Source organism: Adiantum capillus-veneris, chromosome 30 (genome assembly GCF_014529385.1).
Source record: "Adiantum capillus-veneris isolate H3 chromosome 30, ASM1452938v2, whole genome shotgun sequence".
Classification (NCBI taxonomy): domain Eukaryota; kingdom Viridiplantae; phylum Streptophyta; class Polypodiopsida; order Polypodiales; family Pteridaceae; genus Adiantum; species Adiantum capillus-veneris.
This window is the reverse complement of record NC_140960.1, coordinates 78,383,157-78,397,198: the sequence shown is the minus strand read 5'-3', so window position 1 is coordinate 78,397,198 and position 14,042 is coordinate 78,383,157. Positions and strand designations below refer to the sequence as shown.

Genomic DNA, 14,042 nt, shown 5'->3' with positions numbered 1-14,042 from the left:
ATTTGGACGTAGAGTCTAAGAACAGAGGACTTGAGGGAGTTGTATTTTGCAGTGAGCAATAATAAAGAAACACTGAAAGGGGCGCCAGTCTATGGGGCCAGTGCTTCTAGGCGCATAACATCGCCGTGCCGTGTCGACTCTCTCTCTCTCTCTCTCTGTGATTTTGTAGTTTTCGTTTGTGTGTTGCTATTGATTTCTCACGTGGAGTGTCCAAGCATGTAACAATGGTATCATAGCTTAAAAAGATTCTTCTACGGAGGGTCAGATCCCTCTTGCACCACACAGGTTCTCGAGGAGAATCTAACAGAGTAGTCAAGATTTTGTTCATGAAAGAATCTGTGTTTCCCTACCCCAGACTTATTAGTCACTCCCACCCTTAGTCCATCGTGCATCGGGCGCGCTCTTGTCTTCATCGCTCTGACTTAAGGGACATAAGCCATAAAGAACCCAAGAGCGCACATGGGCTCTCGCGGAGAATCTGACAGGGATATTACCTCAGTGGGGAGGCAAAGAAAAGTTGAAATCCGGTGCCGGAACTGAGGAAAAGAATGAAGAATTGAGCAAATTCTTGATGGGAAAGTTTGTCAAAGGGGAGTACAAACGTCAACTGCAGGTTGACTCATGTGTGAAAAGATCGATGAAGTACTCCCAGGACCCAAAATATGTGAAGCATCTGAAGACTTACCCGATGGATGAGATTTATGTGAGATGGCAAGAGGCCATTGATTCTCCTCTTAGGTTGGGAAGAAAGCTGAAAGTACAGACGAGTGCAGAAAAGCGGAAACTGTACTCTCAGAAAGAGCTGGACAGAGCTCTTGACACAAAAAGATGAACCAAATAATGAAAGGCTTGAAGCACTCTCGGAAGAAGAGGAAATCGGTGGATTCCCCGAGTTATTTGGGCTGGAAGTCGACTTTCGAGCTGGCAAGCAAATTCAAGAAGCGTGCTGGTTTCAAGGATGACCCAAATTTTTCTTCATCTTCAAAGAGTTCCGACAATTTGCTGTCCTCTAGTCCTAGTGAGAATGAGAAAAGGCGGAAGATGCAGAGAAAAAGCATGAAAAGCAAGGAAGGCAGATTTCTGAAAAAGTCTAGAAGGCACGGGAGGCCATCTAGCAGTTCAGAGGAGGAGAGCTCGTCCTCTTTTGAAAGTCAATACATGAGCAAGAAGACCAAGGAGTTCACAAAATGGGGTCAAACAGTCAGGTTTGAGACGTTTTCAGGCTACGAGGACACTTGTCGAGCCCGTAAGTTTATAGAGCAGTTTGATGTTTCCCTCTCAAGAGGTCGGTTCATGGAACACTCCAAGGTGCAAAGGGTGACACCTTACTTGAAAGGAAATTGTCACGTGCACATGGCTCTGTGTGCCACGTGGACATGCTTGATCGGCTTCCAAAGCCAGTTTTCCCTTCTTCCTAGATAGGAGTATCTAGAATCCTAGGAGGATTAGTACCGGCAATTTTGTGAGCCTGTTTGCAAGACCTGCATGTCGGGACGAGCCCGTTAGATTAGGTTTTCTAGTTTTGGAACCCTCTTGTATAAATGGTTTGTACACGCGTTTTGATAGATGTTAGTACACTAAGGTGGGCATCTGGTATGACGTGCATGTAGTTTTAGGTTAGAGGAATCCAACGAGCCATTCCCCGCGTCGATCAGATTCGTGGGTGGGCAGATGTGCGACAATTTCACTGAGAAACTGACCCCCAATTTGTTAATAAATCATTTTTATGATTTATTTTGTTGGGTCTGGTGGATAGTTTGCTCTACCTAGCCCTTAACAGATTTATAAGCCAAAAATTGGGCCTATAAATGGAGCACTCAGCCTAGCGTTTTCAGTGAGATTTCTAGGGCTAGCAGAAGGAGAGCAATCAGCCAGCGTTTTTGCTTAGATCAGCCAGCGTTTTTTGCAACTAGCAATCAGCCCTAATGTTTTTGCCTAAAAACGACTTCAGATTTCAGCCCCGTTTCGTCGTGGGAAACGGCATGGGTTTGCATTTGCTCTCTTCTCGGTGCGGTCCGGTACTTCAGCTGCCCATCGAGCCTCCCCTCGGCCGTTCCCTCAGCGGCATCGAGTGCTCCATTGCTGCCCATCATCGCCGTCATCGAGATCTGCGTTTTCAGCCTTGCTTTACGCAAGAGATCTGTCCGTTTTCCGTCGCAGATCTACGTTTTTGCAGCCGACTTTCAGCCCTTCATTTCTCTCCTGATCTTCCCCTCGATGGCCATCCACAATCCCACATTGAGAAGGATCCAAAGGTGCATCAAATCAGCTTCGGAGGTGCCTCGTTATGAGGAGTTACCGCGGTGACAGTCATCATTCGAGTCAGTAGAGTCTGCACTTGAGGTGTACATTCTATTTACGCAATCGAAAGCAAATACCACATTGCCAACGGTGTGGGGGGCCCTTGAGAGGGTTGGTTGGGACCCATCGATGTCATGGAGTATCGGCGATGTACTTAGTTCAAGCAGCTAAAGAAATACCGAAAGGGGCGCCTAGTTTTGGGGCTCTCTTGGCGTGGAACTCTGCCACTCCCCGTCTCATGTGTCATGCATCTCTTTCAGTTTCTTTGTTATTTGAAGTGCTTAAAGTCGTTCAGTTTGTTCTTTTCCGTTGACATGTGGTGCCCGTCCCCATGACAGTGGTATCAGAGCTTCACGCGTGTGTTTTTTTGAAAGCATACCGGTCCTACCAAAGAGCAGACGGAGCAAGATGGCGCTTCCAAAGTTTTACAAGGATTTTATTAAAAGTATCTTCGTGTCCCGATTCCGGATTTAATAGCCACTCCCAGCCTTACTACAATGCCCATCGAGCACGCTCCCATCTTCATCGCTTTGTCTTATAGGGCATAAGCCATGGTGAATTAATCAGAAAAAATCAAAGATCTTAATACTTGACATTTGATAAATTTTTTTGGAGTGAAACTTCCGGCAGAGTGGGGTATCCTGAAATGCTTGCCACGAAAACCCTAGCAGATTAACTTGAAATTTCTCGACATCTTGGAATAGGTGTTCCCTTCTCGAGCTAATAACTTGGGGAGTCCAGTGTGATTGCTATGTCTTCGGGCTACCATCACCGCTATGGAACACTGTCTGTCGAGGCTTGTTTCGACTATTCAAGAGCTTATGGACCATGCTGCGGTCGGCTACAATCTTATGGAAGAAATCTAACCCTAATTTTGGTGTAGGTTTTAGGAGGAAAGCCCTGTCGACTTTCGAGCTCGACTGATGTCGAGAATGTTTTCAGTTTTCTGAATCTGTTTGAGAACTTGTTTGGTTATCCTGTTTGGAATTTGTTTGAAATGGATGGTATTTGTTTTAAACCTGTCTTGGTGCCGATTTGAACTGTTTGGCTCTGGTTTTAATATTGGTTTCAATGATTGGTGATTTACTCCCGGGTGGAATACTGAAGGGAATTGATGTTTAAGAATGCTTGCACATACTCATGGCGTGGAATCTTGTGGTTATTTGCGGGGGGCGTATTGAATGTTTGAAAGGTGCGGCATGGCCTGGTAGATGATGGGCAACAGGGGCATTCCCGTTGTGTTTTTCTTCTTAGAGCATCTATATAGAGCGATGTGATCACCAGGATGTAGAGCACCACAATAGAGTTGCAGGCACCGAAGAGGAGGTTCCATGCTCTCTACGTGAGACATGTTTCCCACTTTCTCCAGATCTGTTCTCTTGCTAGGAGGAGATACAGCCAAAGCCTCTCTTTCACAAGAGGCTAGGGCAGCCCATATCGAGACCGTGCGAGCGGTCTCGTTTGCAGGAGCAATTGGTAGTGTCAGTGGCAATTGCAGTTGTGTGTACCTCGGGTCTAGCTGTGAGGCATGTCAGATATATGCCAGGACCACCAGTGGTCACTTGTGTGAGCAGCTTGTTATCAGCATGGAGAGCCTTTCCCATCTCTCTTTCTCTCTCTCTCTCTCTCTCTCTCTCTCTCACATTCTCAGTTGTCCAGTCTCTTTCTATCTCAGTGATCTCTCTTCTCCACAGGTGTGCCTTGTTCATGTATGTGGCATTGCAGGTGTTCTAGATCGAAGTCATGGTGTCCACTGGATCACGAGCCAGTTCTTGTCTTCATTGCATCTTTCGCTGCCACCTTTGATAGATCCAAGTTAGATAACGTAGCGTTTTGCATTTTCAGCCCTTAGCCTTGCAAATCCAAGCAGCTATAGCAAGATCCGATCAGCACCTTAGCATCTAGGACCATTGTATTAGCATTTGTGCAATCTAAAGCAAATACCTCTCTAGCGATAGAGAGGGGGGCCCTTCGAGGGGAGCTTGGGACCCCATCCGGTCTTAAGTCTTCTTTCTCTATCACTCACAAAAGCTTCACTCACTTTATCATTCTCTCTTCTTTCTTTAGTCCTTTGCACATCTATCTCATGAAGTAAAAGGAACTCTCTCACGAAGTAAAAGGAACCTTGAGTACACACTGAGCACTTCGAGTGTCTACTTTTCCAAAAGCATATCAGTTCCTTCAAGAGCGGACAGAGCAAGATGGCGCTTCTTGATTCTATAGAGTACCTGCAGTTCCTCCTCGGCAAACACCGCAACATACTCTCGAGGCACCCGCCGCAAAATCTTCCTATTTTACAGAGCTTTCATCATTTTCTGAACTACAGATTTCCGCCTTTGTTGCCTCAGGTTTTTCCTCCTCTTCTGGCACGAGAAAGCACAAGGGCCTCTTCTTGACAACCTACAGGGTCTTCTATTCCGATCAGGGAGTTTTCATGAACACGGTGCAACCATCTGACTTATACCTGGTGCAATTGCCTTTGCCATTGCCGTTGCCACCACCTTCCCCACCAACACCCGGATATAACAGTTGGAGCCAGTATGCCTACCCCTATCATCCACATCTTGGATTTGCACCGCATCAGCCAAAGGACCTTAAGGATGGTGGATCTACAGTAAAATTTTTCACCTTTTTGGGAGTGAAAGATAGGAAAAAAGCCTTCTAGTTGGCTGCAACAATTTAACAATATGTACGCCCTCGGTAACTATACTGCAAAATCAAAGATCTCTTGAGTCATCGATATTCTCAAGGAAAATGCCATGCAGTGGTGTTCTATAGATACCAAGGACATGGCAAGCTTTCAAGAACATTTTTCCCACAGTCACATGACATCCCTATTTGAAGTGCAACTTATGGTAGAAGGGGATAACCTGAAAATGGTTGCCATGGAAACCATGGAAGACTATAACCAGAGTTTCCTAGATGTCTATCTTCCAGTGTCTTTCTTCAAGCTAATACCCTTGGAGCACCAGTGCGAACGCTATACCATTCAAGTGCCATCACCTCTATTTACTATTTGTCTAAGCGAGTTTTTACTATTAAAGAGCTGATGGACCATGTTGCCGGTCCGCTACAAGCTTACGAAAGGAAGATTGGAATTTGGCATGGAAGATCTGTAAGAGACTTGGACACTCCAAGTCAAGAATCAATCACAGCAGCACCAAATAACCACTTCAAAACAATTCACAAATCACAATAGATTTGCATTGGCTCGGCGGAGTTCTGTGCCTAGAGATATTGGCCCCAAAGACTGGCGCCCCTTTCGGTATTTCTTTATGTATTAATTAATGATCAAAGTACAAGAGAGCGGCTAGGGTTTCACTCTCAGACTCTGCGTCCAGATGCTCTGCAGAGTGAGCCCAAAACCACTTATTTAAAGTTTTACAAGGGATGCCAAAAGCAGAGCCCCAAAAGCTTCAGAATCAAAAGCAAAATTCTCTCTCTCTCACACAAGAGAGTTTTAGTAAAATAAAGCAAATAGCATCTTCTCTCTCTCTCATGCTCAATTACGTCGCCAATAGCTAAGAATTTAGCGTAGTAAATTCTACGGTGCCACGTCATCATGTTCAGCGCATTTCAGGGAAATATGTCCCTGTTGCTACGGTTAGGGTTAGGGTTTTAGGACAGGTTTTAGGGTTAGAGTTTTGGGCAGATTTTAGGGTTTGCAGGTTTTAGGGTTAGGGTTTGCAGAATTGGGTTTTCAGCAGCAGTCAAGGCTAGGGTTTCCCGCATGCTCTCGGGTAGACACGTCATCAATTTGTGACATACCCCCCCTCTTGAAAGCATTGTAATCGCCCTCGATTACGCTTGCAAAAGAGACAGAAGCCATAAACCGTCTTAGCAGACACTGATTGTTAGTACCTATGTACTAGGAACACACATCTAGCACATGTACCAAATCGACAGTCACATCACACGACATCACATAACATTCAACATTCATTCGGATCTTAGACCATGATTTATCGGCAATGTAGCTAGCAATCCCATCTAGATCCAATCGGGACTACATGGATGTCCGATTGACTAACCCCTATTGCAACCATGTCTATCCGAGATCAATGAGACCAAAATGCTGCAGTCATTTCGTCTATCAGTTCTTGCACTCAAAAGAAGTCAAGAACAAATCAGTATCATAATCAGGAATTCCATTTCATAAAGTCATACAACAGAATACTGTCAGCTTTCAGTATCCTTGAAGCTCAAAGAGACATCAGTGACTCTAGTATCTAAATCAAGGCATCTATCGACAAAGGAGTGGAGTGACTCCCCTCTTGTGCATCCCACTGCACCAGATCTCCGCCCAAGCTGAATTCTTGGTTCCATTTGGAGTAGACTATGCTAAACCAAAAGCATCGAGGTAAAGTTTCACAACCTGAGGAATATCTGCTAGGTCCTCCTCCTCCATCCACTTCGCATCCAATGCAGGATAGTTCTTGAACTTAACCAAGAACCGCCTTCGGACTTTACCTTTATTCTTCGTATCCATATGTGCCAAAATCTGTTCAGGAACAAGGATCTTGTTTTCTTCCACTTCGGGTTGCTCATCAGGCTCCCCATCATTAGGCACATCACCTTTAAAAGGTTTCAAGAGACTCACATGAAATGCATTGTGAATCCTCTCAATGAAGTAGTTTCCTCCTAATGGAGAGGAGGAGAGGAGCAATTTGCTGCTTTGGAGACAAATCCAAGCCAACCTGTTAGCCCAAATAGCGTACAAAAGTCCTTGGGTAGATCCACCTGAAGCCCTCTCCTGGCGACCAATCAGGCATAGGAGCACTGCCAACCCAGAAAGCCATTGTCTTCCTCCGGTTGATCAATGCTCCTGATGCACAACAAAACACCTCAAGAGCCTGCTCACACCTTTGCAGATTGGCCTCCTAGCCACTAAGTACATGCCTGAGTCGTCAACAAACCTAGTGTCAAGCAAGCTCGTCTCCCCTAATAGGAAGCTCTAAACCACGCAAACCAACCTCCTGTGGAGTCAAAAATCTGCTCATTGCCTCAGTATAGAAGAGAAAAAGGAAGGGGGTAAGAGGGAAACAACGTCTAACTAAACGCGTGAGCATGAAGCGCTCCCCTCTTCCCCCTGCCAAGGGCACTTGGCTATGCGCACATTTGTAGAGAGCCCACACTCCTCTGATCTAGGCATCTAAAAACCACATCCTATGCAAAGTGCCCTCCAGGAAATCCAAGTCAACTCTGTCATATGCCTTCTCAAAATCAAGGAGGAGTATCACAGGATCCTCTCTCCTCGGAGACGTGCGAGGCCGCCCAATGGAGAGTCAACGTCACTGTCTGTGGACTGTCTCCTGGCACATCAGGTTTGGCGTCGGATTCTTCGGCTGATGCCAACACTTTCCACAGCCCGACAGTACACTGGGTACGTGCAGCTTGGCCCATACTCATGGGCCCTGCGCTCCGATTTGAGATGGCTTCCACTAGCAAGATGATAGTGACTCAAGGGGGTCGACCTACATTGTAGCCTGCCACAGAGCTCATCCCTCAAGAGTGGTGCAGTGATAAAGAGTGGTGTCGGGAGCTAATCTGCTGCCTGACACTCTGATTCATTTGGCAGGCCTGCTGCTTTCGCATCTTCAAGGCTCGTCCTGTCCCACTGGCAAAGATTGTTCCTGACATTTGGCTGGAGCTGATCCATACACTCCGGGGCCAGCTCGAGAGACTTTAAGGCAACTCCGACCGCATGTAGGAGCACCGCGAGGCTTTCTTGCGTCTTTGGCGCCCATGGCCTTTCTTCACCATGGTTCATGCCTAGATGGCATTACCGGCCACTAGTGTGGTTGTTTCCCTCTCCCATCGCGTGATTTAGCCCTTATTGTACATACTTTGTCTTCTCATTGGGAGAGTCTCCCTATGTTTCTGATGTAGCCCTCTCTAGCAAAGGCCGGTTGTAGCCCTTTGGCAGTTTGATTAACTAATGGAAGGATCTTTTTCTTTGAAAAAAAGAAACTTTGTTTGAGAATACTGTTTGTAATCTGTTTGAAAAATAATTTGTTTGTTTTGAACTTGTTTTGGTGCTGATTGAGTTGGCTTAATTTTGGTTTTGATGCTGGTTTCAATGCTGCTTGGAAAGCCTTTGGATGACACAGGCTACGGTTTGGGGAGCGTTTAGTTGTAAATGGAAAACCTCCCAAGTGTCGCAGGCTGCAATGTCGGGAGTGTTTGGTTGTATATTTGGCCTCTGAATATCTCATGGCTTGGACTTTGGTTCTAGGGGGGAGTATTCATGGGGAAGTTTATGTCTCTTTGTCTTGTGCTTGCATTAGCAATCATTTGTGTTGCATCGTAATTTGTGAAGTACATACTTAAAAGTTGGGTGGGATTGCTTGGGTATGTGGTCTTAGTGCATCAAGACAGCCCTTTAAATATAAGCGTGGTTTGGGTGTGATGGCTAAATTTTCTATGCCGGAATATCAAGAGCTTTAATACGGAATGAGATGACTGATTGACCCTCGGATTGATGTTGAAACTTTTACATTTGTGGAAATGCCTTTACAAGTTTTTCATGCTGAATTAAACAGATCTTGCGTGAGAAAAGGCTACATGCAGGATGATTATGTGCAATATTTTGTCCGGAGACCAGCAAAAAGAGCGCCTATTATAAATCGTGGTAAGGAGTATACTCAAGCTGTTTCCAAATGATATTGTGTTGCCTTTGAAACTGAAAAATCTTCTAAACTGTGGTTATTGTAAGGGTACTATGCTCGGTGGGCCTCAATTAGAAAGCTGTTAATGCAGTTTTTGGAGGTGGGAACATCCTCTTCCAATGGTCATTCCAAGAAACAAATCTTATCTTTAGGTGCAGGGTTCGATACTTTGTATTTTCAACTACAGGTAGAGCTGAACTTGACAGTTTGTATTCAATTTCTTTTTGAAATTTAAGTAGAGGTAGACTAATCTTTATTAATTGAGCTTTGAGAGCTGTGCTTGTTTTGTTTCTTGCCTGGGCTAAGACATTAAAATTTTTACTTCAAATGAATGACTCCTGATCTTTTTCCATTTTCTTTTTCAGGATGAAAGGCAAGCTCCTCATCTTTTTGTGGAGCTGGACTTTAAGGAGGTATTTTATCATGTTTATGATAATTATTATTTTTTGGTAATCCCTTGTAAAATTTTCTTCTTGAAAAGTAAAAGGTAATCATATGATAGAGCTTATTGAAAAAGTTTGCAGACCATAAAATTAAAGTTTGTAAGTTGTGGGCGCCTCTTTTTCTGTTAGTGTGTTCTAATGTCAAATTTGAGATACAATGAGACGGACAAGGCTTTAAGAGTAGCCAAAACGTGCATAATTAAGACTACATGAACGAAATGACAGGGGATAGGCTCTCTATGTAGGAAACTAAGAACTTGCCCAACTCATTTAAGTAAAAAAAGGTGAAGGTCCTATCCATACAATCAAGGGCTTGTTTGCATCTCATTAAAGATGCTAAATTCTATTGACCCTCTGCATTGTAGTGGACAAATTGTATAAGGCTTTAGAAGCCTGATGCACTGGGCATAGTCTCATAGTCCTTGTTTTCCTTGCATGCATCTTGTGGCTTCTGGATGGTGTGCTTGAGCCCACAGTGCAATTAGTATCTTGGCAGATGTCTTTTTGAGCCATTTTGGCGGATGTACTCCTGTGTCCCTTTTGTGATTGTATGGTCTTTTGGATTCTGGTGTGACGATTGCCCTTCTTGGAGTATCTGGGTGGTGTTTCCTATGTTTTGACTTCCAGATTGATCAGTGGAAGCTGTTCCCTTTAGTACACCTCCTGAGTCCTCAGACCGGCATGGAGTTACACACATGTGGATTATGTGGTCCTTCTTGGACTAGTAACCAGTTGCAATTGGCAGTTGGGGGATACTCTCTTGTTCTCTCCCAGTTTTTGGTTCCAGGATCCACAGGTATATCTTCTGGGAGTGACCTATCTTGGGTGATTCAGTTGCACAGGCAGAGATTGTTGGAGGGTTGTGGCAGTTAGCCATTGTCTGGATGTAGTCCTGTGTCCCTTTTGTGATTGCATGGTCTTTTGGATTCTGGTGTGACGATTGCTCTTCTTGGAGTATCTGGGTGGCGTTTCCTATGTTTTAACTTCAGGTGATTCTTCAAATACTTCACGTAGTTCCGGTCCTTGGAGTACTTGATCATTCGTTTGGCACAGGTGTCAACCTAGAGTTGATGTCGGTACTCCTCCTTGTCGAGATCCTCTGCCAGAAATTGGTCATAGTCCTCTTCCGATTCCTCAGAAGGAGGCTTTCTCGCGTTGGAATCTCTGTTAGTCCGCTTCGTTCCCTCGCTGGGATTGATTGGAGTGCTCTTCATCTTCCCAGAGTAAGGTAGTCAGTGGGCATCGTCCTCTCTATCAGATCCACTGCTAGAACCCATGTATGCAACAGAAAAAGGATCAGATCCTTCGTAGGAGAAGAATCGTATGGCTTTGATACCACTGTAACAAGCTTGGACACTTCAAACGAGAAATCAATAGCAACACACGTAAGAAATTGCAACAATAGAACTTGAAGAGAGAGAGAGAGAGAGAGAGAGAGAGAGAGAGAGAGAGAGAGAGAGAGCGGAGTTCCGCTTCCAGATGCACTGGTGTCAAAGTCTAGCACCCCTCTTCGTTTCTTTCTTTATTGCTTCACAAAGGTACAATTGTTGGGGGGGTGTCCTCTGCTCCCGCACTCTGGAATGCCACAATGAGCTTCATACACGTATTTAAAGGCCCTTGGCCTAAAAAGCTTCATACATGAAAAGCTATGCTTCCAATCACAGATCTAAAAGCTAGTACTCAGCCCTTGCGTCAGCAAAACGCCGGCTTGTCGTACAACACTTGCCACGTCAGCAACAACCTTCGCAAAACGCGGGCCTGTCCATACATGCCACCTCAACAACCTTATGCAATCTCCTTTTTAGGTTGCCCCTCGGCTGGTTAATTCCAAGTTGGCCGGGATTAGGGCTTTTAATACACAACCCCCTAGGAACCTTGCCACGTCACTAATTTGTGACAATGACTGTTGTTCTGAGGCCATGTAGAGAGAAGTAGCATACTCATCCCATATGTCTGTAGATGTAATAGTTGGTGCAAGGCAGTGCTCATGAAACAATCTCCAAGCCTCACCCGAGTCCTTATTTTCGTCGCACAAGGTGCTGAAAGGTAAACCGTGACTGTATGTGAGTGATGACGTGCATGAGCACCTCCCTTTGTAGACTGAATCTCATCTCTTTGCACTCCTCATTATACCAACTGTTCTGGGGCATCTTCCCAGAACGAGGTCTCTCTGAAGGGTGGCTTTGTGGGAAGGCCTTTGCTATTACATTATGTAATGTCTCTGTCAAAACCTATGTGAGCTCATGAAGAGGGCACCCTAGTTCCTCCATGCAAAGGTGCATGGACATCTCATCAATCTAGATACCCCGTAAATGTATAGTGAGAGGGCCTGAGTGCCTGCGAAGGTGCAGCTATACTATAAGAGAACATAAGGGTAAAAGTTAGGACAACATGCTCCACTACCACCGGAACTGGCTTAGGGCCAACCACAAAATTATCAATACATGGAATGAAGCTGGGTGTAGTCATGACCTAATCCACTATACTAGCTCCATGAAGATGGGAAAAACAAGTGAAACGGCTTGACTCAGGGAATCTCTCGATACCATTTAGGATGGCTAAACCATGTGCACTACCCATCTCACTAAGAAGTTTGCCATACTCCCTCTTCTCTCTATCATGTGAGACTTTGGTAAGGCCAATGTCAATGGTTTCAAGCTCTCTTAACATCTTTGCACAGGTGTCATAGAACATTGACTAGCACTACGCTATCTTGGCGTTGAAATCTCCCAAAATCATGATATCACCATCTCTGGAAAACTCCCACTTATCCTCATCCAAAATAATAAATGGTGATTTCTCACTGTGCGCCGCATAAGCTGACATACTAGGTGCAAAAACAGCATATAGCAATATATAGGAGTCTCTGACCTCGGTCTAACCCACATATACCTTCCACGATCATCTCTGCAAGCAATGGGTATCATCAGCTCGAACTGCTTTTAAAGTACAACAGCTCCGCCACACCCTTGTCCCCTGAGCTCTAATCTCATCTCCTATGTACAAGCCGACTCCCATCTATATTCACTAACATGTGGTAAACTCTGTCCAGGTGCATGATGCGTCTCCAAGTAAAATACAATGTCCCTCCGAGTGAAATTGTCCTCAAAGGCTCCTACATCCAGTCTCAAAGACCCATTACAATTTCAAGCAACAGTGTTGAGCTTGGTCCCTGTCACGTGCACATCTAACCCTATGTGTACATGGACAAGCTACTTCATGACAAGGGTTCAGTTCAGTTTAGTCAGCCTAGATTAGGAAGTGATCTGGCACTTTTGTGAGTCTGTTCGCAGACTGTGCATGTCTAGACACTTAGATTAGATGCATATCCTTTGGTTGCACACAACATGACCATCAGATTTCCATCAAGAGCATTTTTGCAGTGCATAGACCTATTTTCCCTATTTTAGCCAATTTTCACTTATTAGTTTTAAGTGACTTGTGTTGGGAACTAGGAAGGGCAATTTTGATAGTCAAGTATATAAGAAAACCCAGCGCTAGCATTCTCTGGCAGAAGAGGCAGCATGAACCAAGGTTCAACAGGCACCTTCTTAACAAGATCCCCCCTAAGACCAGCCTAGCGTTTTTGCCAAGATCAGCCAGCATTTTCATCAACAGCAAAGCCCTGGCGTTTTTGGATAGCAGATCAGCCCGGCAGTAGCAGGTTCCAGCAACCAGCCTAGCGTTTTGCATTTGCAAGGCAATCTGGCTATAGCAAGACAGATTCAGCCCTAGTGTTTTTGGATCATGCAGCAACCCTAGCGTTTTACAGATTCTCCGCGATGGCTTCAACATATGCACCAACGTTTTCAGTTTTCAGCATAGATACACCGCAGTAGAGCCCCAAACCTCGCAGATCTCACCTTCTCGCAACAGATCCTCGCCGCACGGTCAGATCCAGTGTAGTTTGCACATTCAGCCTGGAAAATGCAGATTTCAGCATCTGCGTTTTCAGCGCGTCGTCGTTGCATCTTCGTCATTGCCGTCGTCATCGACATAGAGTCAGAATTCAGCAGATAAAGATTTGCAGACTTCAGTCCTTAGCATTTTCAGATTTCAGCCCGTCTCGTCGTCGTCCTCATTGTTGTCTACATCGTCGGCAAGTCCAAGCATTGTAGAGATTTGTGCAATCAATAGTAGACCGCTCTCACCATAGAGAGTGGGGCCTTCGAAGGAGGGTTTGACAACATTCTGGTGTCGTATTCTTCTCTCTCTATCTCTCAGTCTCAGTACCTTCATTCACAGTGTTCGCCACTTTGTTTGTGATCATTTGCACTCTCTCACTAAAGGAATGGAAGGTTCTCCCTTCCGTAAGTAAGAGGAACCTTGAGCACAGTTCGGAGCACTCATCTTGAGCAAAGTTCAACATTCACTTCCTCTGCACCTTACAGTCCCATAGGCCTTGCACAATCATGTTGTACGCCTCTCCATAATCACAAAAATGCCCAGACGTCACCTCCAGTCCGTTTCCACTGTGTAGCTCTGATCGAGAGCTTCACATATATATTTTCAGTATATTTTTAGGCCATCATTTTGGGCTTATATAGGAATTATACTTCATTCAAAGGCCACTTAGACTATTTTTAAAGGTTTCACATTGTCCAAGTGGCCAAATGGTCCATTTTAATAA

The 14,042-nt window shown here is 44.9% G+C and overlaps 1 protein-coding gene across 1 annotated transcript in view; it reads left to right on the top strand.

Moving 5' to 3' along the window:
* SBI1 (Leucine carboxyl methyltransferase) overlaps positions 1-14,042 on the top strand; it is a 116,137-nt gene that overhangs the window by 23,975 nt on the left and 78,120 nt on the right. The window contains exons 2-4 of the mRNA XM_086506432.1: positions 8,844-8,932; positions 9,017-9,156; positions 9,335-9,382. Of these exons, the coding sequence (XP_086362558.1) occupies positions 8,844-8,932; positions 9,017-9,156; positions 9,335-9,382 (277 nt within the window). The remainder of the gene's footprint in view (positions 1-8,843; positions 8,933-9,016; positions 9,157-9,334; positions 9,383-14,042) is intronic.